The sequence below is a fragment of the Herpailurus yagouaroundi genome, unplaced genomic scaffold (genome assembly GCF_014898765.1).
Source record: "Herpailurus yagouaroundi ecotype Mexico unplaced genomic scaffold, PumYag 67700, whole genome shotgun sequence".
Taxonomy (NCBI): domain Eukaryota; kingdom Metazoa; phylum Chordata; class Mammalia; order Carnivora; family Felidae; genus Herpailurus; species Herpailurus yagouaroundi.
The window spans coordinates 3,749,894-3,776,638 of NW_024420499.1; the positions used below are offsets into that span (position 1 = coordinate 3,749,894).

Sequence of the window (26,745 nt, forward strand, 5' to 3'; positions counted from 1 at the left end):
CCCCCCCCCCCCCCCCCCCCCCCCCCCCCCCCCCCCCCCAGCCCTCCCCCCCCCCCCAACCAGAGTAAACACGAACATAGTCTTACCGCTGTCCCGGCTGCTGCTACTGCAAACATTCCCTTGAGAATTTGCAGGGCAAAGCATGTTCTAACACAGGTCTGGAGTTCAAATTTATACTCCTGTCACAAGGGAAAGCACAGCTGAGTAAAGGTAGCCCCACGTTGTTAATGCCTCCCGGCACAAGGCAGAAGCAAATCCACGCCTTTTGGGGAGGAAAGGATCCCAAACCTAGACCACGCAGGATTCCCCAAGAATTAGCTCAATCGAATAGGAGCTCACAATATTTATATATATCAAACATACAAGAAAATAAGCCGCCACAAGGGAGAGTTAGCACAAACAACAGATTTGGATTTCCACGGATTTCAGACACTAGAATTAATCAGATACAGGACATAAAACAACTCCAGATGGCTTGTCTAAAGAAACAAAACATGTAATCAAAATGGGATAAGCAAAAGCAATTATCAGTTATGACCAGGCAAATGTGGGGGGAAATGAAATAGAATTCAATGAGTGGACTAAACAGCAAATGAAACACATCTGAATAAAGAGTGATCAGCAGATCTGGAGATTTTTTTTTTTTTCCAGAATGGAGCACTGAGAGATAAGAAGATAGAAAAAAAAAATTTTTTTTTCCAGAATGGGGCACCGAGAGATAAGAAGATATAAAATATAAAGGTGAGGTTGAGACACAAAAAAGAGTGGGAAGGTCTGACGGTGCCTGGTTTTATTCTTTTATTTTTGAGAGAGAGAGCCCATGGGAGAGGGGCACAGAGAGAGTGAGACAGAGGATATGAAGCTGGCTCTATGCCGACAGCAGAGAGCCCAATGGAGGTGCTCGAACTCACCAACCATGAGATCATGACCTGAGCCGAAGTCAAGATGCGGATGCTCAACCGACTGAGCCACCCAGGCACCCCTAAAAGAACTACGATTCTAAGCAACAATGGCATGTAATTTGAGGGCCGCACAGACTTAAATTTATGTGATGATTTAGATTTGATTGTGAAGGGGCAGCTGGCCCCGTGAATATCTGGGAAGGTATTCTATCCTCTAGGTAGAGGGAACTGCAAGCTTGAAGGCCCTGAAGCAGGAAAGGTCTTGATGTGTTTGAGTTGCAGAAAGAAGGCAGAGTCTGACTGGAGCCAGCTAGCATGTGTAGCATAAAAGATTGGATACTGTGGAGCTAAGATTAAAAAAAAAAATTGGAGTTTATTCTATCTATGGTGGGCAGGCTGAAGGGTTTTAAGCAGAGGAGTGAACTGCCTTATTAGAGTTGCAAAGTACTGGGGCACCTGGGTGGCTCAGTCGGTTAAACGCCCGACTCTTGATTTTGGCTCAGGTCATGATCTCACGGTTTGGGAGTTTGAGCCCCGCCTTGGGCTCTACGCTGGCAGTGCAGAGCCTGCTTGGGATTCTCTCTCTCCCTCTCTCTCTGCTCTTCCCCTGCTCAAACGTGTGCACACGTTCTCTCTCTCTCAAAATAAACAAGTTAATTTAAAACAAAATGGTAAAGTACAGCCGTGACCACGGTATGGAGAGCAGTACAAGTGTATGTGTAGGGGGCGGTGGGCGTGTGCGACCAACAGACTGGTTATGAGGCTACTATCCTAGTTCTTGATGTAGAACAGTGACAACAGAGAAGGGAAAAGGTGACTTCTAGTAACAAATGAGTCATAAGTTTCTGGTTTGGGCAACTAGGGGAATTGTGGAACCATTTGGAGGGGAGGGAGAAATAAGAGTTTAATCTTAGACATTTAAATTTGGGATGCCCATCAGATAACCACATGGAGCTATCAAGCAGGCAGTTGAATATATGAGTCTAGAGTTCAGTGATAAGAAGGGCTTAGGGATGTTTGTTTCTGTGTGAGTTATCAGTGTATAGAAAGTATATAAAGCCTCGGGGCTGCCTATGATCACCTAGTACATAAAATGGAAATGAAGAAGAGAGGAGATCTGAGAACTGAGCACTGGGGCTTTCAAAAACGGAGTGGTCTGGAAGAAAAAGAGAATCTAGCAAAGGAGGTTGAGGGAGGAGAAAATCCAGCAGGCTATGGGATTCCAGAAGTGAAGAGGGACAAGTGTTTAAGGAGGAGGACTTGCTCAGCTTATGTCCGGTGTTGGCTAGGCGGTTGAGTAAGATGAATCCGGAGAAATGACAGGGGGATTTGACAAGATGAAAGTCATTGTTGGCCTTGACAAGTGCAGCCTTGGTCGAGTGAGGGGGATGGAAACCTGGTTGGAGAACTGGAGGTGTGGAAGAGAACATAAGACCCTATAGATGTGGAGGTACTTTGAAAACAGTGAAAATATTTTACAAACGCAAGTGGCATTGCTATTTTGTCACCAGAGATTTTAGGGAAGTTCAAGACCTTGAACATGTGATGCATGTGACAAGAGAGGTACTGTAGAACCAAGGAGCTGTTTGCCCAGGCAAGAATGTTGTCATGAGAAGCCACGAGTGAGACTTCAGGATAAGTACGGGAAAACAAAGTTGATAAGCAAGCAAGCCAGGGTTGTCTCAGAAGCATTGTCTCAGCTCACCAAGCCAACCCTGTGCCAGACTCCGGAGCCCAACCAGGGCTGCCGGCAGGAAATGTTCCAGAATAAGAATGGCGGTAACTTTTAGAAGAAGCCGCATCCGTAAGGCTTACTCAATCTTTCATTAACTCATTTTGCAAAGCTTGCCAGCCACTCTCGATGGGCTGGATACAGTGTTGGCAAGACTGGGAAATCAGTGTGGGTTGTCTTCGTTGCCACAAGGTTCCCTCTTCTTCACCACTGGGGCCACTCCTCTTCCCATAGACACTGTCTGCCCTTCTCTTCACCCTGCATCTCACTAGGAGGCAACTGCAAGGCTGGTGGATGGATCCAGGCAATTGTGCTTAGAATCTCTGTGACTGTAGTTGATGAGATGCAGTTCTTTCTTTCTAGGACTATTAAGAAAAGACGCCTGGGTGGCTCAGTCAGTTGGGTGTCTGACTCTTGATTTTGGCTCAGGTCATGATCTTGCAGTTGGTGGGATGGAGCCCTGTGTCAGGCTCCGCGCTGACAGCATGGAGCCTGCTTGGGATTCTCTCACCCCCCTCTCTCTCTCTGCCCCTCCCCTGCTTGTGCTTACTTTCTCTCCCTCTCAAAATAAATAAATATAAAAAAAAGAGGAAAAGACACGTTCCTGCCTTTATTTGTGCAGTTACCTGGAATCCCCTTTACGTCTATCTCCATCAACCTATATCCCACACATCCCTCAAGACCCAGATTCTCTGTGGGCTTCGCCTTTGTCACCTTCTCTATGAAGTCTTCCCACTTCTCGTGATTAGAATTGTTCTCTTTGTCTTCTGTGTTCCCCCGGCTCTTTGTGTCTCTGTAACGGTGCTAACAACAGTCTGCCTCGTATTCCAATTATGTGTGTAGTTCTGACTCGCTTATTATGCTGGCAATTCTGAAAGCAGGAGCCTTTCATTGTGACCGACTATATCTCTCACAGAGTCCCTTTGCCATAGTTAAGTGCTTCATGAATGAATATTAGTGGAGTTGAACTTTCAGTGAAAATATTTTGCATGTTGAAAGCGAGTCTCATACATATACAAGACCTTGCTTCTGAGATAACATTTCTCTCTGCACAATTAGATCATGAAATGTAGAGTCTACTCTACAAGAACTAACCGCCAGCATCTGTAACATGTGGAGAATTTAATTAAGCTTAAATCAAGCCACGGAGTGAATTTGCCATTCGCAGCTAATATATCTGCTGGTTTGTTTTTTTTTTTTTAAAGGAAGAACATTGAGTTAATGGTTCAATGTTAATATGAGTTGATTTTATTGATTTTGTGCGGGCAGTTCATTAATTACAAAGACAGGCATTATGATCTTGTGCTCTCGTCCCTGACTTAAAGGCCCGAGTGTGAGTCGCACAAAAGCTGATGTCAGCTGGACCCTTGATCTCTGGGGATGCTGTAAGTGGTACCATAATGATTATTATTTTTACCACTTCTGATGCCACCTCATGACTGAAATGTTATCTAAAAAATCCAAGTTGCAAAATTATACATTTGCAATGTAGGCTAAGGTGGACTTTCTGTCACGTTACCTCCATGGAATTTGCAAAAGCAGGTGTGAGCTGAGCTTCATTTGGGAAGAGAGCTCCATTCTTCTCCTGCTCCTTCTTTTCCTTCTCCCTTTTTCTTCTTTTTCTCCTCCCCTCCTTCTCCTTGTCCTCCATTTCCACGACATTCTCCATTGCCAGTTACAGTAGTGAATAGGAATTTTCTTGTCTGTAGATTCAAAGAAGTATGACCCATATAGATGTTTTCTTTTCTCAGTCTAGTAAAATGTTCTAATGGATATCAGGCATTGATTAGGACACATGCGGACTCTCCTGTTCAGGTTGTATACGAGCCTTTGACGTCAGGGCTTTACGAAAGCATGTTCTCTCAGGCGACTGAATTGCTCTGTCCGGAATTGAATCAGGACACCTGAGTGCTGGCCTCAACTCTGCCATGAGACGTCTGTGTATCTTTGGGCCACTTTGACTCTCTGTGCTTTGGGTTCCTCGTATTTAAGACGGAGAGCTTTCTATTTTCCCAACTCTGTAACAAAGGCAGGGAGGGCTGTTGTGTCTCAGTATCCAAGGCATTTGGGAAAGCTGGGTATTCACATGCACAATGTGAACTTGTCTACATTTGGGAGCCAGTAAAATGTGGGGAGGGATCACACAAGAAACCTGATGCTGAACAGCTGGATTGCAAAATGAATGTTTTTGAAGCCAGCCACACCATTGTGAGTTTGTCAGAAGCATAGGGGGGCTTTGCCTTTCTCAGAAGCTCCCCGAAGGAGGGGTTATCCAAAGGCTTTTCCCAAAGCCTGGGTGGGGGCAAAAAGGCTTGGGGTTGGAGGAGGGTGGGTCATTGTAACAGCAACCCCCAGAGCAATCTGTGAAGGCTTTTGAGCTTTTGGGTTTTCTTCTTGGGAAGCAATTTCCACCAGCACCTCCAAAATGAATGCTCTGCTGCCTTTTGGGGAAGGGTTGATGTTTGAAGTGTTTACTAAATTATTTTCATGGCCAGTAGTTGGTTGGGGTTTTCGATTTCTTTTTGAGCCAACCTCATTATTTACATTTTCCTTGAAAATCATTCATTTCATCTAAGTTTTCCAGCTAATTAGCATATTTATGCAAAGAAGAACTTCTGAATGCACAATCATCGCTCCTTTCTTGTTCCTAAATTTGTGTATTTGTGTTACCTTTCAAAACCTTTGAATGCTAGTTCTTGTTGTTTGCCAAGATTAATTTCCTTTTTGTTCCTACTTTTCTGCGTTTGTATAAACTTACAAAGCCTCCATCTTATTTTCTTTGCATTTGGTTGAGACAAAAAGAGCCCTGCTGAATTCTCACTCTACGGCAAGCACTCTACCACAAACCATGGGGACATGCAGAGAGAGGGATAAACTTGGCTGTTACATTCGGGAAACTAGTGCTTGAAAGGGAAGGAGCAGGTGAGCACTCATGAGAGTACAGGCAGGTCTTGAAACAAAGTGCTACACCCTAGAGGCCACTAGTGGAGGGGCACCCAAGGATGAGGCTTCCTTAACTCATAAGCAAAACTAAAGTCAGGGTCAGGGCCAGCATCGAACATGAGGGCATGGCAGAGATCTTCAGGGTCAAGGAGGTGCCAGGGGATAAACAATGCAGAGACACACAATGTATCAAAGTTAGGGGCTCCAGGTTTTATCGAGCCAAGTTCCGGGACGTCAGGTTGTGAGCTCCATGGAGTCGTGAACCATGCCTTAAACATCCTTGTTTCCCCAGTGCCTGAACTGTGCGTGAGTTTTGTATTGGTGAGTGGCCAAAAGGACAGGCTTTGGAGTCCGATAGATCTGTGTTCGTTTGGCTTCATCACTTTCCACCTAAGTAATTTACTTATTGTCTCTGGGCCTCAGTTTTCTCATCTGTGAGACAGCGATGACAATAATATTGACCTCTAGGATCTTTTGTGAGGGTAAAATGAGAGGAAAGATTCGGAAGTACTTAGCAGGGTGCCTGTCACAGAATAAACATTCAATTTAGGGGTAGCTCTAGTTGTCATTACATGAGTGTGGAATGAATGGGTGAGGGACAAGTGGGCTGTAGGATGTTGGCCTATTTGGTGAGGTCACGACCCACGGCTGGGAAAAGGCTTATAGGAGCAAACCTGACAGTCTTCCAAGTCTTCCCTTATCTTGGCATCTCCTGGATGATTGGGAGGCTGACGCAATGGGGATAATCTTGAAGCATCCCTCACTTTGTGTAAATCTTGCAATCATCTTGGCTAGGCAGATGAGGACTGAATAGAACCTGGGTTGGGGTGGGTGATGGTATTAATGTGCACGTTTTTTTCAAATGTGAAATATTGCTCTCCGCACCCAGCAAGCTGTTATTACTTTGTGAGCACTGTGCTTTTGGAAAGCCATCGCTGGCAGCTTGAATGGGTAGCTTAGAACAATTAGAAGCTTTGAACACTTTCAAGCTAAGGATTGGGATAAGAATGTTTTGACTCTATGGTTTCTCCGGGGATTTCCCTCGTGTGCTGGACTAATTATCAGATGTAATTAGGAAGCTGAGAAGTGAGGAGACTATAGTGAGCAACATACTTTCCCAGGGACCCTCATTTCTTTGCGCAGAAAAGGGTTGGGGAGACTATCTCTCTGTTGTGGACAAACAGCAATGCATAGGGCACTAGAGGGTGGGAAGGATCCTGGGAACATGGTTTTACCAGCAGAGCCTCAAGCCTATGGGGACTCATTGCTCTTGATTAAATTTTAAGTGGTCAGGACAGTTTTCCCCTTCTTGTTCTTGAGGGAGGAATGGTATTCTGGGTCACTTCCATGTTCTTGGTCCATTTTTAGCAAAAGTCCAATTTTCATGGGTGGAAATCAGTTGAGAACTGGTGCCCTTCTTTCAAAACTCATGAAGTTGACGAGAAGAGCTTCCACATCTTGGTCAGCCATAGAGTCTATCTACTTCAGGCTGCAGACGACCTCTCTCATCTGCCTTGGCTTACACCTTTGGCCCCAGAGTCGGGCTAGGAGCACTCTGTCTTTGAGCCTCTGAGAAAAGGTAACATTTGCAGGGCTATCTGCTTGTGAACCTATTTTTTTAAGTTTCGTTATTTATTTTGAGAGAGAGAGCACCCAAGCAGGGAAGGGGCAGAGAGAAAGAATCCCAAGCATGGGGCTTGAACACACGAACTGTGAGATCATGACCTGAGTCAGAACCAAGAGTCAGACGCTTAACCAACTGGGCCACCCAGCTGCCCCTGCTTGTGAACTTTTATTAAAAGGGATCATGTCCACATGGTCTTGAAGTTATTCTTAATGCAATGGAAACATGAAACATGAAACATGGAAAGGCAATGGCATTTGGTATATCTTTACTCACCAGGGGCTGTGATGCAGACTATGAGCCTGGTGGCTTGACAAATGGAGATCCCTGAGGGCTAAAGATGATGGCCCAGACCTGAAGCTTTTTTCCCCTGCCAGCATGATATGATGTTTACTGTCACAAGATAATCACATGTCCATCCAATGTCTCTGCTTTCTCCGTAGGTAACCTGTCTCCATGATTTCTTTGGTGATGACGATGTGTTTATTGCCTGTGGTCCTGAAAAATTTCGCTATGCTCAGGATGACTTTTCTCTGGATGAAAATGGTATGCACAACCACTGGATATGATTGCTCTCTTATCTTCCCTCCTTCTAACCCTTAGGATTTCCATGGGTTCATATGGACCAGAGAACATCCATGCATGGACCTTCGAGGGCAAATACTGTCAGTCTTTCTCCTGTATATTTGGATACATGAGTCACTAAGAGAAAGGTTGATTAGATGTCCCAGATTCTCAGCCTCCAAACTCAATAAAACTCACTACCTGCCCCAAAAGTGACCAGATTTCTCGAACCACATATTGTGTCACAAGGGATGACGGGTGCAATCAGACTCAGACTATGAGAAGGAAAATTTGGAGTCAGAACTTGGATATTATATGTATACTTTTTTTGTAGTCAACATCCTCCAGCTACTTGGCTCATGTTGATGGTTCCATTTTAGAAAGATTTTCCACTGTGTTCTTAGTGTCAAATCTTTCCCCTCTTCCCTCTTTCTGGCTTGCTGCCTCATTCCCCCTGCTCTGTGACTCAAGATTCCAGAGGTTGTTAATCTCAGGAAGGAGGTGAACATCTGCCCACCTCCCTTTGCTTGAGTCCAAGCTCCATGTGTAAGTTAATGGCGGATTAGCTCATACAGCAACAGGGTTAGGAAATGATCCTGATGGGAAGACACATTCAAAACATATTTCCCAATTATGAGGGGTGAGAAAAACAAACCCGGTTGTATTGTAGACTTTACAAACAGCTCAAGTGACAAGGACCCTGAAAGAGGTGGCATTTCTGCTGTGTTCACTTTGAGAAGAGACAAATGACCATAAAATAGCTAAACAAACCCCAGGCTATATGCAACTTCCTACACCTTCTGCATCTCCAGCTCTGGACAGTAATCACTAAAGTCCATCAACCAAAACAAGACGTAGAACAAACAAAAATGAGCTTTCTGCTTAACTCAATTTCCAAAAAACCACTCAGTTTGTCAGAAAAGATCCCCTCATTTTTTCTGGGTAATTGATAGATCTTTAAGTAGGAAGTGACCAGAGAGTGTCCAAAGAAAAGACTGCCCTCTACCTAGCTGTGTGGTTCCACTTTGACCATCACAGCACAAGGTTGGAAAATCCATAGCGGAAAGAGCACTAGACTGGGACTTAGGAGACTTGGTTGCTAGCCCTCGCTCTGCTCGTTTCTTGCTTTGTGGTCCTAAGCAAGAGGCTTATATTCTTTGCGGTCTCGTCAGCAACGTGAGTATGGTAATTCTCTTAACGCATTAGCACAATCCGTGCCCAGAATTACCACAGTAGGGCTGCTGAGTGATCTGCATGGAAAAAGTGCCCCACACGTGTCGGACTGAGGTTGAGGCAAGTAGCAGAAACATTTGGCAGACTCCCCGATACACCCAAGAGCTTTCTGTAAGCTCTGAGTGACAGTCACTGCTGGCTCCTTTATATTCATTAAGCCGGCATAGGGTTTTATGATAACGTGCATTGAAAATAAAAAAGGGGCGCCTGGGTGGCTCAGTTGGTTGAGCGTCTGACTTCGGCTCAGGTCACGATCTCACGGTTCATGAGTTCGAGTCCCCGCATCGGGCTCGCTGCTTGTCAGTGCGGAGCCTGCTTTGGATCCTCTGTCTCCCTTTCTCTCTGCCCTTCCCCTGCTCATGCTCTTTCTCTCAAAAATGAATAAATATTTTTTTTTTTTAAAAAAAGAAAGAGTTCTGTAAATGCAAGATGGTGGTGGTGGCGGTGGTAGTTAGGAGTGCTTATTTATAAAATGGCATGACACCCCTAATATGCTTATTATAATACATGGCATGCAATGAACAATAAATGGTAGCTCCTCCTTTCTCCTTTAGATTACTCATGAATGTTTCATCTGTGTGGCTGCAGCCTCTCGGCTGTCAATCTCTTCTCCAAGGAAATTAATTAATTAGGTCAACAGGTGCTCTTCTGCGTTGTCCACAAATGAGTTGACTATTTAATAACCCGCCCAACCTGCTCTTCAACTCCTTCCCTTGTTTCCATAATCCAGGGATTTAAACACCTGGCTTAGCCCAGATGACTTTTGAAAGTTTCTCCCATGCCCCCCTCCCCAGAGCCGTTATTCCCACAGATGGTGAGGACCACCCCGTAGTCCTGAGCCATTGGGTACTTTGGCCTGTGGTGGTTACTCCAGTTTCCAGAAGTTGGTAATATGCTGAGCCCCGTTCCTCCCCTGGCTTTACTGAGCTGTGTCTTTTTTTTTTTTTTTTTTTTTACCAGAATGCCGAGTCATGAAGGGAAACCCATCGGCCACAGCTGGCCCAAAGGCCTCTCCAACCCCTCAGAAGAGTTCAGCTAAGAGCCCTGGCCCCATGCGCCGGAGCAAGTCTCCAGCTGACTCAGGTAACGACCAAGACGGTGAGTGCTCTTCTCCTAACTGTGCATGCTGACTTCATTTACAGAGGCCAATACCCTCTGCATGCAGGGCAACGCGTTCCTCGTGAATACCGCTGAGTCTCCATGATACCAATTCTATCCGCTCAGAGACTAAACCGTCAGGCTTGTTTGGACTCATGGAGACACAGCTAAACCCTGGTTCTACTCAGATGGACGCAGACCAGAAACCTGTAATGCTTTTGTCGTGTTTGTCCTCATAGTCACCATCTTCAACATCATCCAGCAAAAGCACAGTCAATGAAATAATCCAGTCACACGCCAATCTGAAACAGAAAAGCAAAATCGAAAACAAAAATGTCAAACACTTGCCACCCCGAAGTGTCAACATAGTTGAGGCACTTGAGCTTCCAATTTGACTTTGAGCTTTTTAGAAGTCAACACATAAAGAGAAACAAGATAATTCACATCATTCTCACAACAAGAGAAAAAATATGTAGGCCAGGGTCTGAAAGGAAACACAGAGATTTGTCACACAGGATTTTAATTAGTGGATAGTGAGTGATCTAAAAAATGTGGTGTATGAATCACTGCCAAGCCATGAACTATTTATCAGTCTGTGACAAGCTTAGAAGCTCGTGCCAAATGCAAATTATGCCACTAAGCAAACATTTGCTTCAGCTGACTCTTTTTTTTCATAGCATAATTTTATTGATAAAGGCAGCAGTGTGTCCTTTGAAGTTCTGGTGCAAGATCTTGCCCCCGCCGCCTGAGTGACACTGATCTGAAAAGGCAAAGGGACCCAGAAGTTCAAGTTGAGAAGCTGAGTGGAGTCATGCACAGACAATTTGAGTTCTTTGTGGTAAAGGCAATTGTATGGCCCGGAAGACTTCTATTTGTTCTCCCAAGGCTCAGTGTTCACCACGAGAATTCTTCCAGCCTGGGAACTTTGGGGCAGAGAGCACAAACACTATCTTTGCTTCCAATTGGGGCAACTCAAGCAGCCTCTTGGCGTGGAAATGCTTGTGGCCTAGAAAAACAGCCTGTGCTTCTGGCCTCACACTGCCAGGAGCATGCACATCACCGGCCATATTTTTATTCTCAGGCAGAAAGAACTGAACTCGAAGAAGCAGCACAAGCTTTTCATGCTTTCATGACTCTGCACACCCTACTTCCCTGCCCCTGGAATGCCATCCCTCTACCCTACCACTCTTCTTTGCTTGGAAACTTCTATTCATCCCTCAACACCTCAAATAGAAATAGTTTCATTCCCTGCACTATCATAGCATGTCATTCATGTATCTGGGGGTAATATTCACCATGCTGTGCTGTAAAGTCTGTATTTACCTGTCTACTTCTCCAACTAAATATTGGGCCCCTCAGGGGTCCGATGTCATGTTCATCTTGTGTCCTCAGCGCTGGGTCCTAGTAGATGCTCAACTAATGTTTGTGAATGATCAGATATGTAAAAGTACCTATTTCACCCAGCACAGTGCTAGAGACGTAGTTAATATCTAGGTAATATCTGCTAAAGGAGTTAAAATGCAAGTGTTTGCTAATGTGTTGGTGAAGCGTACAAAACAGCACATGCCCCTATCTAAGCAAATTCACATTGCTCACGCTACAAAGACTGATGTTTTAACATTCAGATTAAGAATGAAATTATAGAGAGGTGCCCGGGTGGCTCAGTTGGTTGAGCGTCCAACTTGGGCTCAGGTCACAATCTCACAGCTGGTGAGTTCGAGCCCTGCGTCGGGCTCCGTGCTGACAGCTCAGAGCCTGGAGCCTGCTTCGGATTCTGTGTCTCCCTCTCTGTCTGCCCCTCCCCCACTCACATTCTGTCTCTCTCTCTCTCTCTCTCTCTCTCTCTCTCTCAAAAATAAAACATTAAAAATTTTTTTGAAAAGAATGAAATTGTAGGAATAATACTTGGGAATCAAAAAGAATGAAATCTTGCTGTTTGCAACAACGTGGATGGAACTAGAGTGTATTATGCTAAGTGAATGGATAAGTCAGTCAGAGAAAGACAAATATCATATGACTTTACTCATATGGAATTTAAGATATAAAACAGATGGACATAAGGGAAGGGAAGCAAAAATAATATAAAAACAGAGAGGGAGACAAACTAGGTGAGAGTCTGAAATACACAGAACAAACTGAGGGTTGCTGGAGGGGTGTTGGGTGGGGGGATGGGCTAAATGGGCAAGGGGCATTAAGGAGGACACTTGTTGTGATGAGCACTAGGTGTTATATGTAAGTGATGAATCACTAAATTTTATTCCTGAAATCATTATTACACTATATGTTAAATAACTTGGATTTAAATTTTTTTTAACTTAAAAATTTTAAATTTTCAAAAAAAGAATTAAATTGTACAAATTCTAGGCAGGGTCTTGCAAAAAAAAATGGACTTTAAATGCTTGATCAAGACTCATAAAGTCTGGCAATAACTGCCTACCAATCATTTTTCAGAAATATCACTGATCATTTCTGGGATTTCTTTTTTTTTTATTTTTAGAGAGAATATGCATGTGTGCGTGTGTATGAGTCGGGGGGAGGGGCATAGGGAGAGAAAGAGCACGGAGCCTGATGTGGGGCTCAATCCCACAACCTTAGATCATGGCCTGAGCTGAAATCAAGAGTCAAATGCTTAACCAGTGAGCCACCCTGGCACCCCCTTTTCTTGGATTTATTTTTTTTGTAGTTTTTTTTTTTAAATGTTTATTCATTCTTGAAAGAGAGAGAGAGAGAGAGAGAGAGAGAGAGAGAGCATGAGCCGGGGAGGAGCAGAGAGAGAGGGAGACACAGAATTTGAAGCAGGCTCCAGGCTCCGAGCTGTCAACACAGAGCCTGATGTGGGGCTCGAACTCACGAACCACAAGATCATGACATGAGCCAAAGTTGGACGCTTAACCGACTGAGCCACCCAGGCACCCCTCTTGGATTTCTAATGTGTACTACTCATTTCGTACTGCAAAACAAATTACCCCAAAACGTAGCCACTCAAAACAAATATTTATTGTTTTATAGTTTCTGTGGGTTAGGAATTTTGGAGTAGCTTAGCCTGTGTGGTTTTGTCTGGCTCAGGATCCCCCATATAGTTGAGGTCAAAGTGTTGGTGTGGTGTTGGTGAAGTCATCTGAAGGTTCACCTGGGACTGTAGGCTCCACTTCCAAGATGGCCGTTGGCAGGATCTTCTCCCAGACAGTGATTCAAGAAAGTGAACAAGGAAGAAGATGCAGTGCCTTTTGTGATCTAGTGTCCGAAGCCACAGACCGTCACTTCTGTTTTAGTCAACTCATTAGCAGCAGTCACTAACTCCAGCCCACCTTCAAGGAAAGAAGGGTCAATCTTCACCTCTTGAGTGGGGGGTGGACCTAGTTTTAGACGGCCAAGAATTGGTGAACCTATTTTTAAGCCACCACTAACCTCTTACTTAAAAATGCTGAGGCGGCAGTAGCTTGAGGTAAATGGATTCTCTGTGGGCTGTATCCAGTTGGGTCATCCACCCCATGTGAACCGAACCATCTGTGAGTAAACATGGCTTAAACATGATTGCCAACATGCTACCTACAGAATTTCCCTTCTAGAAACTATGCATCTCACTGACTCTAAGATATTAGAAACAGAGAAGGAATATGTTAGGATTTAATGAATATTTGTCTGATTAAAAGGAATATAATAAATCCCAACCTAGGCAAAGGCAGGCAAGATCTGCCTTTGCTCTTTCACAACACCTTTGCTAGAGAGAAGGAATGAAGATATATTCACACACACAGGATAAAAAAGAGAAACCAATTCGAGGCAGGGAAAGTGGACTTTGCTTGGCAGATATCAGAATTACACACAGCCCTTGCTCCCTACTAGCAAAAACAAAAACAAAAACAAAAACAAAAAACCAAAACACCTAAAGTGGGGTTCTCAGGAGAGAGAATTTAAATCTTTATTTCAGGTAATTCATGAACATCAATGAAGCCAAATGCTGGCCTGGCCAGCCTTAATGGCAATTTCCAGAAGGTCTGAGCTCATCACAGATGAGGTGTCTAGATCTTTCACATGATTTCAGCCCCAAAGCATAAAAGGATCCATGTAACATGACCTTGTCTATTCCATGGCAGTTTAGAGCCATGTCCAGGGCATCCACTCAGTGAACATTTCACAGGGACAAAGCTGAAGTCAGGCAAAACAGTACTTTAGGTATGGTTTGGATTTGACATACCCATTTTCCCCTTCCCACTTCCACGTCACTCAGGACCATGCCAGGCTGGCAACTGGAGGGGGATAGGATATGGAAAAGGAGAGGGAAGCATCTCTGTAGGAAGGCCCAGTGACACCACTTCCCAGTTTTGTGACATGGGACAAGTTTCTTACCTTGTCTAAGACCTGGTTTCCATTTTGGTTAAGTTAGAATTTACACATCTGGAGATAAAGATCATTTTCCAATATTATCGGTTGTTTCCAATTTATAGAGTTGTACAGTAGCTTCCACAGAGTAAGGACCGTGTAACCAAAAGGATGAGCTATAGACCATGCATAGTTTTGCATCAGCACATGTCAAGGTTTTTCCAAGTTCTTAGCAAGGGACATAGGTAGGTTAATACCCATTTCACCAAAGAACAGTGGTGTTGAATGGGGCTGAAATTCTTTGTTCTTTTCTAGGACATGGCAGTACCACCATGTTTCCATCCTGTGTTCGTCTGTCTTGGATCTGGGACTTGTGGGAAGGATTCACATTTTTTTTCATTCAACCTGAGAAACTCAAGGTTGTAGAAGATAGGCCATTTCCAGGGAATTTTAACTACCTTCCTTTGAAGGCAAACGACAGCCAAAAATGTTCCTCTGCAGCAGGGACTCAAACCAAATGAAACATTGGCTCAGTTCGGGTTCAGTTAAAGGAATGTTTTGATGTTCTAGTTCATTAGAAAATATATAGGTTTGATTCTGGTTTGAACATGTTTGCTAGATTTTCAAATACTTTTTTAAGAAGAACAGAGCAATGGAGTTGGGAGAAAGCAAATATTTATTTAAAGTTATAAAATAAAACAAATCTTTCAGAGGAGGGTAATAGCGAAAGAATAAAAGAAATAAGTCAAATAGACATTCATATATATACTATATATATATGTAGTATATATACTATATATATATGTAGTATATATATACTATATATAATAGTATAGTATATAGTATATTAGTATATATAGTATATATACTAATATACTATCATAGTATATTAGTACATAATATAAGTACTAATATACTATCTATAGTAGTATAGTGTGTATATATATATATATATATATATATATATGGACATCTATTTGACCTATTTCTCTTATTCTTTCACATATATAGAATATATGTATATATATATGTATAATATATATACATATATGTATAATATATATTACATATGCAATACACATGTAATATACATATTATACACATACATATAATACATATACATATACATATTATATGTAATTGCATATGTAACATATATTACATATATACATAGTATATATATGTGTAATATATATACATATATATATATAGTGTGTGTGTGTGTGTGTGTGTGTATATATATATATATATATATATATATATATATATTTGGTCCAATTCATGGTTCAGTTGGCTTGAGGATTAGGAAATTGATGCGATTTGGTCTGTAATTTGTGTCATAATTTGATTCCTCAGTCCTTAAGTTGTCTCTTTTCTGTTCTTCCCATGAGTAAATCAAAATCTGTATACTTTATTCCCTTTGAGTTCAGTCCCCACTCCTGCCAATGTTGAGTGTGCCCCAAATGGAATGTCTTTTGTTAAACCCTAAACTTAAGTTAAGGAAGGATTCGGTCGTCTACATAATAATGCTATAAGGAGCTCTCATTCTTACTGGGCAGAGCTGATGGACTCGTAGAATCCAAGTCCCATTAGCCATGTCTGTCTTTAAAGTAGGACAAGGAACTGTGGTAAAGCAGAGAAGAATCTGAGCCCAGAGGTCTCCTCTGAGATGTTTGAAGAAATCTTGTGTAGTGCCCCCATTTTGATTAACCCAGGACTTGCCATTTTGATGGGCAAAGGGAAGCCTGGCCTCAGAACTGCAGGAAGACCTTTCTAGTGCCTCGCTGGCTGTTTCCATTTCAGCCATTAATGTGTTAATTTTTCCTTTTCTGCAACTACCCCCAATTGAATTGAATTGAATTAAAAGGACAAAGTAGCTAGTTGCTGGGAAGGAGTCTTTTCTTTTTCTTTCTTCTTTTTTTTTTCCTTAAGGAGCCTCCAAGGAAGCTAATTACCCACCCTGGTAGGCTGAGAGAATTGTAATGTGATAATTAGTTTGGTGTTCTTCAGTAGTAAGTCATTGTTGTAGCAACCCAATGTTCCCCACCCTCCTTCCTCCCAACCTATGTGTACCTATTCCTGAAAATCAAATCTTCCCTGTTCCCAACCCCCTTAAAAAGAATGGATTCTGCACCAAAATATACAGACTTTGTAAGGGGAGGTCAAGGGACACAAAACAGCGGTGCGGTGGGTGTGTGGGTTCATGGGAGAATTGTATCCAGAAGTATTTCTCTTCCTAACTGAACAGGCTGCTTTGAGTTGCCTGAGGAGGGACCTAGCTATTCTGTCCTTCCCGAATGTGATCGTCTAGACCAGCTCTAATAGAAATATAACGGGAGCCTTGTACATAATTTTAAATTTTCTGACAGCCACAGTTAAAAAGGTCAAAGAAACAGAAGAAATCTGTTTTGATAATATATTTTAATCTACTCAATGCATCCAAAATATTATCATTTCAACATGTAATCAATGCAAAAAAATTCCAATGAGATCTTTTCCATTCTTCGAAGTCGGGCTGTGTCTTATAGCACATCTTAATTGTGGCTCCCCACACTTCAAATGCTCAAAGGCAAATGTGACTAGTGGTTACTGTACTAGACAGCACAATAACCTTCCTCTCTTAGAGAGGTTCAAGATAACGATCTTCTACATAAATTAAAGCTCTGCACTTTGCAAAATACTTCCAAATTCATCACCTCAGTTGTCACTCACAATAGCACCGCGAATTAGGTTGGGAAAGGAAAATCATCCAATTTGTTTTTTTTTTCTTTTAGATGGGGGAAACTAAGATATAAAGAGGCTCAGTATCTTGTGGTCTTCTCAGTGTCATGCAACTATTTACTACCCACGAGCCAGAGCCCAGCTGTCCTGACTTCCAGGCAGACAATCCCTGCACTGTCTTTGAGGCAAGGTGTGGGAACTCCAGAGTGGTAAATAGAAAGGTCTCTGTTGTATGGTCCTGGCTTGTCTGCTTCCTTCCACCTTCCCTCACCTGGAGGCAGGGGAATGGAGTGACATGTGTGTCGTTCTCTTTGTGCTACCTAGAGCACAGCTATGAGGAATTGGGCACCTCTGTTTCCAGGGCCTGGTCCCAGACATTCCATTAGCTCCCCTGCTGTCACTCCAAGGGGAAGGGGTGCTCTGGGAAGAGAAAAACACCCCTTGGCCCTCCCCCGTTCTGATTCTTTCTAAAACCACAGCTTGTGTTGAGTTTCACTGGAGGAACTGCCCCATATCTAAGGCAACATTTGCATTGGCGTTGGAGAACCAGCTGAGAAATTGTTGGCACGGGCCATAAAATGGGGACCACTGAGCACTCGGCAGGGCTTGGGATGTGGTGGTGTTGACCCGCCTCCCTGTAATAGGAGTCTTACACACACCTGCTGCAGTCTGGAACTTGCGTTTAAATGCAATTGACTCTCCAGAGTTTGGATGGGGTACCTAATAGAGCTGGGTACTGTGCGGAAAAGGAAGAAGATGAACTCCTAATCATTAAGAAGCTTATGATTTATTGGGGGACCCAGTATACATACGTGTTTAACAAAACATTTATTTGCAAATACTTATATAGTTCTTATGTACCAAGCAACTGTACTAACCACTCTGCACATATTAACCAATTTAATCTTTATAATAACCTCATGGGGTAGGCGCTGTTGCCCCTGATGAAAGCTAGAGCGTATGAAAGCTAAGTGACCTGCCCAAGACCGCACAGCTCCTAGGTGTTAGAGCTGAGGTTTGAATCCAGGAAGCCTGGCTTCGCAGTCCACAATTTAACCATGGCTCCGTGGTGTTAAATATGAGTTAACAGTAATGGTTTGTTTCAATGCCAAGTGAATGGGAGATACAGGCAGTAAGTGCTAAGGGAAGCCTTCTGGGAAAAACTGGGGCTTGAAGGAGGGTTATATTTCAATTGATAAGGACATGGATTATTTCTCTTTTTTTTTTTATTGTAAAGAGAGAAAGATATAGAGAGCACAAGTGGGGGAGAGGGGCAGGGGGAGAGAGACAGACTCTCCAGAGACACGGGGCCTAATCCCATGACCTTGGGATCATGAACTTCAGCTGAAATCAAGAGTCAGATGCTCCACTGAATAAGCCACCCAGGTGCCCCAGAAATGGATTATTTCTGACAGAGGGGGGAAGCATGAACAAACGAGTATGGATGGTGATGAATATAGCATATGAGGGTCCAGGGACGCAGCTGTTAAATCTACATCTCCGGCCCCAACTTTCCTTCTGGATGTCAATCCCATGAATGCCTACCAGGCGATCCTACTTAAATGTACCAAATATGACATGCCTAACGACCAAAAACATTCCCACCCCCAACTCCCTGTCTGGCAATAGAATATCTTCTATTCTGTTCCCTGGGTCCAATGCCTTGGTTTTATCTTTGATTCTTCCTACTCTTGAATCCTTCAAGTCGGCCATACGCTGCTGTTGTTGAACCTTTGAAACATCTTCACATTCCTCACACAGAAGTCCCTTCCTTTTCGTCGTCATGTGATGCCGGAATTACTCAACAGACTAAGTAGCATCCCTCTTTCAAATCTCTGTCCCCTTTTGCATCTGGGGTGGTGCCACCATATTTCTCATCCTAAAACACATTTCCATTGTGTCACCCCCTACTGCGGAACCTTCAGTGGTTCCACACTGCATTCATTGACCATCCCCCTGGTAATGGCCGAGAAGGTAAAAGAGAGAGGGGCAGAGAGCCAAGGGCTATGTTTTTGGAAGTACAGCAAGAAACGAAAAAGCAATAGGCTTTACTCGGGAAAGCTTCAATCCTCTAACGCCTGACCTGCTAGCCAAAGAAAGTCCTCAGCCCGTTAAGATTGATAAATCATCCCTCGTAGAAGCAGGATTTCCTAACTCGGTGCCTATATATTGCATAGTTACTCATGTCCTTCCATTTCTAGTAGTGGCAATAGTAATATTAAGAGAAGAAGAGGTTATTATGAAGCCCTTTCTACATGCTAAGCACTTAGCTAAGCGTTTTATGTATAGTCTGTCATGTAACCCTCAAAACAACAATTGAGATGTGCATTATTATCATTCAAATGTTGCAGATGGGGTAACTAAGACCTACAGAGGTTAGGTTACATGCCAGGTCACACATCCAGGCTAAGCCAGGATTTGGAACCTTGACTGGTTCCAAAGTGTGTGCTCTTTCCACAAATTAAGAGCCCTGTAGTTGTTGTTGTTTTTTTTTTCTAGTCTCTACCCCATGAAACCAGTAGCGAACTCTGACAATAGGCTTGCTCCGCTAGAAATATGTTCTCCGCAGAACCACCTTCAACAGCAAGGAAATGTTGTCAGCATTATCAAGTCTGAGAAAACAATCCTGGCACTTCCATCCGTCTTCTTACAGATGTCTTCTTCTTGAGGGGAACTGATCTGTGTCAAAATATTGCAGGCATGGGTACACATGTTTGTTTTGCAACCGGGAAAATTCTTATTTCTCTTTTTATTTAGAACATTCCAAACTGCATGCTGCCCAAGACTCTGTAGGAAATAGATTTAAAATTCAAGTTCCAACTCCTGAAGTTCCGGTATCTCACAACCTAGGATTGAATTTGGCGTGGGAACCAGCGCTGTGATCAAATCAGTGAAGAACCGCTCCTGCTTCCCTAATGGATGGGTCTGGGGAGAGGGACACAAGCTTTTCCACTGACAAGAAACAATTAGCCAAACCATCCAGACACCCATCCCAAGGGCTCTTCGGAACGAATGTGTGAAAACCACAGGCTCTATGTCTTGGCCTTGTTCAGAAGTAAGCTGAAACCACCTTGGTTCTACTTGGATGGCCTACCAGAAAAACTCCCTGTATATGTAGGGAGCAAATGGGGTGTATTTGAACTGGAATGCAAGAACGCTTAGAGCATCTCAATACGAGAAAAAATGAGGGAGTGGCTGAATTGTGTATTGAGATCTCCCTCTGCAAGGCATTAGGGAATTAGGCATATGATGTGCTCACCTTAAGGCAATTTTGAAAGGAATCTGTAAGTAAATCCCTGAGGCCATATCCATTGAGGAGAAGTAATTTATATCTTGAAGCAAGTCCTACTCTCTCTGAACCTCTATATTCTTATGATTAAAAGGAGACCATTAATTCCTGGCCATCATTGCTTGAGGTTATCAGGAGAATCATGTGAATTCATATATGGTAAAATGCTTTGAAAACATTTGTAGAAATACAACTGCAATTTTTTCGTTTTTAAAGTTTTTTTATGTTTATTTATTTATTTTTGAGAGAGAGAGAGAGAGAGAGAGAGAGAGCGAGCAGGGGAGGGGCAGAGAGATAGGGAGACAGAATCCCAAGCAGGCTCTGCGCAGAGCCTGACGTGGGGCTCGAACACAGGAACTGTGAGATCATGACCTGAGCCTAAATCAAGAATTGGATGCTTAACCGACACCACCCAGGCCCCCCTACAAGTGCAACTATTAAGGTGGATCTCAAATTATTGTCATGGCTTTTTTTTTTTAATTTTTTTTTAATGTTTATTTATTTTTGAGACAGAGAGAGACAAAGCATGAATGGGGGAGGGTCAGAGAGAGGGAGACACAGAATCTGAAACAGGCTCCAGGCTCTGAGCTGTCAGCACAGAGCCCGACACGGGGCTCAAACTCACGGGCCGAGAGATCATGACCTGAGCCGAAGTCGGCCGCTTAATCAACTGAGCCACCCAGGCACCCCTGTCATGGCTTTTTTAAGATGGGTTTTGTTTGTTTGTTTGTTTGTTTAGTGAGCAATATTTCAAAATAGACATTCAACCAAAACCAATAGGCTTGCTTTTGAGTTGAGCTCAAGCATTGTGATTCGAATGGGAGGAAAAGCCAGAGCTAAGTGAATGAGCATTATCAGTTTGGTCTCCTGTCAAAGTTTGGGTAAAAAGCAGATGCCAAGCTGGCTCTTTTCTTTCTGTGCCTTTCTGGCCATCCAAACTTGAACCCATAAAGTATAATGACATGTCTAACTCGCTGCCCAAACAGTTCTATAATTGCCACACCTGGGGCTACTTACACCCACCTTCCACGCAGCTGCATCCCAGTTTCCAAGGACTAGTCCAGCCTCCAGACAAGGAAATCCATAGTCTAGGAGCTCAGCATCACCTCTGCTTGGCTGGTGACCATACTCTGTCCTTGGCTGCCCATGCCAGAAATTGGACCCTCTCCTTGTTCTTTCGAAACTGACTCATCCCACCTTATTCCCCACTCCTGGGAACCCCTTTCCCCCCCATACGTTTAAATTCCTATAAATAGGTAAGTCAACCTAGTTACCTGAACAGCCATCTGTTGTTTGGATTTGTCCTGCTCCATTCTGACCCAGCCAAGGATTTGAAGATGAGCACTGGGGCCAGGGCAGGCATCGATGATTCAGAGAAGCTAATGAGATAAGACTGAATGCCGAGCCAAGCTCCGCCATTGTGCTGCGTAGCTGAGGGACACCAGCTGAGGGGAGTAATAGACACAGATACCGTCTGCCCAGAGAGCTCTGTGGCCTGAAGGTAGTTACATGCCATGCTGGCTTCTCTATCTGCTACTGTTTCCTGACACTGTCTATGACACCCAGTCTCTTTGGCGAATAAAAGGAAGTGCTTGCTAAATACCTTCTAATCTAAACTAGATAAGTGGAAGAAAAGTCCAGAAGACTTTTTCTAAGCTCCGGTGTCTGCTTCTACCTTGTCCTACTCATCTCTCTGTTCTCTACAGCAACTTTTCTTCCCCCCTTCCTTCCTGCGTCAGAAAGTTGTCATGGGGAGGAGTTCCAGAAGCAATTCATTTATAAAAGGAAGAGTGACAGAGCAAACACTGAAAGCAAACCGAAACACACGTAGGCTTTGGGATCAGAGAGACCTGTGTTCAAATCCTGACTTTGCTATCCCTAACTGGAGCAAGATTCTCTTTCCCCATTGGAAATGAGAATACAACTAAAAGTGGGTTTTTTTTTGGGGTGGGGGGTGGGTTGGGAGTGCACGCAGAGTGCCTGGCCTATCGGATACTTAAAACGCACTAATTATTATCTTGGTGTTTGTTGATAAGATGGCCTAGGAGACTACAAAGTTGTGATGTACCTTGTTGTAGAGGGGAAAAACGGATATATACAATGACAAGAAAGGAATGAAAGAATTCGGACTATGGGGAAATAAAAGGTGGCAACAGTGAGACAACGCGGTGGTTCCGAGGAGGGACATGCGAAAGAGAGACGACTAAAAGGGGGCACAGTCTCCCCCAGTGCATCCCCAAATTGCAGCTGAGAATTAGAAGCTCAGAGACAAGAGCTAAAGGCATTCAGTAAAGAAAAATAAGGGGCAGTGAGGGAAGTCAACCAAGTTATTTCCAGCCACTCACTGTCACAATGAACTGTCATGGCCTTCTGTGTGGATTCGCCAAAGTAAGCCAGTGCACAGTTCATCAGGCCCTGTTTGCGTTTTTCCCTGCTCCTTCTTTTACCTGACCCGAATCCATATCAAATGGCACCCTCCCAGATTCCCCCCCCCCAAGAACCCATAGAAGAAATGCACACATGAATGTATTTTTATCTAGTCTGTAAATGCAGGAGCTCCTTCAGCTTGTGAGGAATTGACATTTGCTTGTGCGTGTCTATGTTCTTTCATTTCTCTGTGTCCGTCTGTGGTTTCTTTTTTTTTTTTTTTCCATCAGGAAGTCTGGGAAAGTGCATTTTTTCAACAATGCAGTGAGTGGCAGTTAAAGTATTAAGAAACTGATTTTCAAAACGCCTGTCGAATGTGGATGACACAATAAAGGTTAAGATTGACTAGCTGGAGAGTGGCAGAGAATAAACACAGACACACACAGGGAATAGAGAGAGAGAGGTATTGATAAAATATGTATTTATGCACTACCCCTAAACTTCTTAAGTGAGAGAGTTTCAGAGGATATTGAGAAAAGTACTAGAAGTTGCACAAGAACCTGTATGTGCAGGTCTGTGGCCAATGAATGGGTAGAAACTGCCTCACAAGCAGACATGCTTGTGGTTCACGATGTTCTACATTTTGGCAAGACTGGCAGGCTCATCCTCAGCTAGAGAAGAGTGTAGGTGGACAGAGACAGTTTGCACATTGGGAGTGTAGTAACCACCGCTGTGTCCCATGACTGACACATGCCGGGGAACTACCATCTGTTGTCGCCAAGGGAGGCATCAATCATGTGGAACAAAATGCCAGAACTTACCTGGGGATGCCTACATCTGTTAGCCTCTGCGGCTGAGGGCAGGGATCTTGGGAAGACGCGCATTACATCAGCTCAGACTGATCTCCCAGATTGTTCTCTATCTCGAATACTACGGGGTGCGATTTAAAATGCCTGCTAGGAAGGACCTGGTAGGTCCTTCGGGCACTGAAAGTGTGCTCTAACTCCTTCCTTTTCCTCTAATGGATTACTTGGCCCCACTGTGGCTCCGCACACTCTGGCCTTTTCCACAGTGCCTCCCTTATTCACTAGAAAGCTTAGTACCTTGGCCAAGCCTAGCTCTCACAGTCTGTGCTGGCCAGCACAAGTCACATTCTTCTTGGGGTTGCTTACAACCCCATGACCTTTAAGTCATGGTCACCTCTCACCTGGACTATTGCATTGTCTTCTAACCAATTCCTTTGCTTCTACCCTTATCCCAGCCCACCCCAACCCCCCCCCCCCAGCCCAGCTTTCCTACAATAGCTAGAGTAATAGTTTTAAAATGCAAATTCGATAGTATCACTCTCAGATTTCTTTCACAAATCAACCCCAAACAAAAGGCCCCCACGGTCTGGCCTTTATGCCATCTCTGGTCTCATCTCTTGGAGCTCACCGCTGGCACCCTGTGCTTGAGCCATTTTGAGCTATTTGCCCGCTTCAAAGGTACTGTATTCTTGTACACCTCCATGTCCTCGCCCCTCCTGGTACAATCCTAAAGTCTAGAGTACTCATTCTGCCCTCTAGCTCCAATTCATCTTTTTGTAAGGGCTTTGAGATACAATTCACATACGAACTTGCTCATTTAGAATGTACAGCTCAAGGCATTTTAGGTCAGCCACAAAATTGTGCGACGGTCTCCACTATTTATTGCCAGAGTATCTTTACCCCTCTAAAATAAACTCTGCACCTGTTAGTGGACACTCTTCATTTCCCCCCAGCTACCCACTTGACCTTGGTCAGCCTCTGGCAACCATTGCTCTACTACTTTCGGTCTCTGTAGATTTGTCTCCAGTTATTCCAGAGTCATCCTTCAAGATTTTTCTCAGGTGTTGCCTCCTCCTGTGTGCCTCCCAGTCCCCTGATTTCAAAGCCTCTCCTCACCTCTAAGAATTACCCCTGCATGGCTCTGCCATAGGACTTAGCCCACCGTATTCTTGCCTGCTTCACCACGGGACGTGACTTCTCATCTCTGAAACCCCCATGTCTAATACTTGGCCTGGTTTAGAGAAAGCACCTCGTAACTCCTGGCTAAATGAATGAATGACTTCCAGGAAGCCCGAACAGGGACAGAGGCCTCTCAGTGAGTGGGTGAGAGATGCATTCACTAGGATACAGGTCAAGCCAGACAGCAGATGCCTACACGCCCATTCTTCAGCTTACTTGCTCTTGGATAAACTCAGCAACCACCCCACTGATGTCTCTTCCATCTCTACAGTTGATACTCAGGTTCCAGAACCTAGGGAAACGTGACCATCAGTGAAGAAGCGAAAGTATATCCTCAGGAAATATTCGTGATACAACAGTTTAAGCTTTCCGATGTGTGTGGGACCAACAGCAACGCCCTCAGGCTATTCTCCTGCTTCACGTGTTCAATTCTCTCTCTTCCTCCCTCCCGCCTTCTCTTCCTTCTCGTTTCTCTCCTCCCCCTTCTCTCTCTCCCTGCCCCCACAGACCTTTGGGATATTTTTAAAATATCCCTTTATTTCTAAAGCACATTTCAGAATATCTCTGATTAACAATATGGGTCCTTAGATTTAAGAAACAATTGACTCTAGCATGAGATGTCTAAACATGAGTCCACTCGAAAGCTGTTTAATTGTTCCATCCCATGCACCATATTTTTTTTTACATGATGGTATATTTAAAAAGCTCATTAAAAAGGGGGATATACAACATTTGCCAACACGATGGAGCATCAAGATGTTACATACTAAACCATCTCATTTTCAGCATTGTGTCGGCCTAGAGAGAAATGGGGGTGCACCCTGACTCTGGCCATCACTGTCTGTTTTCCTCTGTCTCTGTGCCTTTCTCCCGATTTCAAACGTCTTCATTATTTTCTTCTAATATCTGACTCTGTCTTCCCCGTGTCCCCTCTCCTCCACTCCTGATCTCTTTCTCTCCTCTCTCCTTTTTTTGATTCTCCCCTCTGCCCATTTGCTGTCCAAGTGTTTCTTTACGTCTCACGCTGTTGCCTTCTTCCACTTTCTTTTCCGTTCTTCTTCCTGAGTAAGCTCCCTTTGTCTTTGTTTCCTTCTGTTCTTTTCAGCCAGGATGCGGCCGGGAAGAGAGAGTGGGGTGGCAGGGAGGTGAGAACAAAAAGAGACAGTGGGGAGAGATTGGCTATCTGCCACATCATCTGCTTTGTGCCTCACTTTTTTTCTCACTTGTAACCTTGAAACGAAATCCTATGTTCCCAGACTACCTCCCAGAGATGGTGTTAGGGTCAAACTTGGGAATGAATATGAGAAAGGTTTGAAAAGAACCAGAGCCCTGTAATTGGAAGCGCTCAGGGGAAAGGGTGGGAGGATTATGGCCCTGCACTGCTCCAGGATCTAATTAACTGAGGATTGCAGTTCTGGCCTTTCTGAGGAATGTGTTTCTTTTCACCTTTGTTCCGCTCATCAAATCACTTGGTTGTCTGTGTACCTTGCTTGAATGTTCTTCGTGTCTTCGGAGGGGAAGGATAACTGGTTCTTTTGTATGCTGTTGATTCTTATCCCTTCCTTTTCTCTTGCCTTGGGCTAGCAAACGGGACCTCCAGCAGCCAGCTCTCCACCCCCAAGTCTAAACAGTCACCCATCTCCACGCCCACCAGTCCTGGCAGCCTCCGGAAGCACAAGGTATTATGTCTCTTATACCTTACTAAACCCCTTTGCACTCGGACTTCTTTGAATGGCTGGGTGAGGGTTTGCTCCGCCATCCAACTTCAACAGTGCGCCAAGGCCAGAATTTCCCTTCATCTGGTCCTCGAGCTTGAAGACCTGGGAATCCCAGCAGGGGCCAAGCTTCTGGTCACTTTTATTTATTCCTCCCACATACCCACCTCTCCCCCCCGGAGGGAGGGGGGGCGGCCGGGGGGGGAAGGATACACAGCGAAACGAGGGTCTGTTCATATTTTGACGTCC

At 44.0% G+C, this 26,745-nt stretch overlaps 1 protein-coding gene across 5 annotated transcripts in view; it reads left to right on the plus strand.

The window, feature by feature from the left end:
* The window catches only part of DCX (doublecortin), a 111,127-nt gene that overhangs the window by 69,644 nt on the left and 14,738 nt on the right, over positions 1-26,745 (plus strand). For 2 of the 5 annotated variants that reach the window (XM_040468524.1, XM_040468525.1), the window contains exons 4-6: positions 7,645-7,747; positions 9,959-10,096; positions 26,366-26,463. In XM_040468524.1, the coding sequence (XP_040324458.1) occupies positions 7,645-7,747; positions 9,959-10,096; positions 26,366-26,463 (339 nt within the window). The remainder of the gene's footprint in view (positions 1-7,644; positions 7,748-9,958; positions 10,097-26,365; positions 26,464-26,745) is intronic. The other 3 variants (XM_040468526.1, XM_040468528.1, XM_040468529.1) reach the window with 3 other exon arrangements.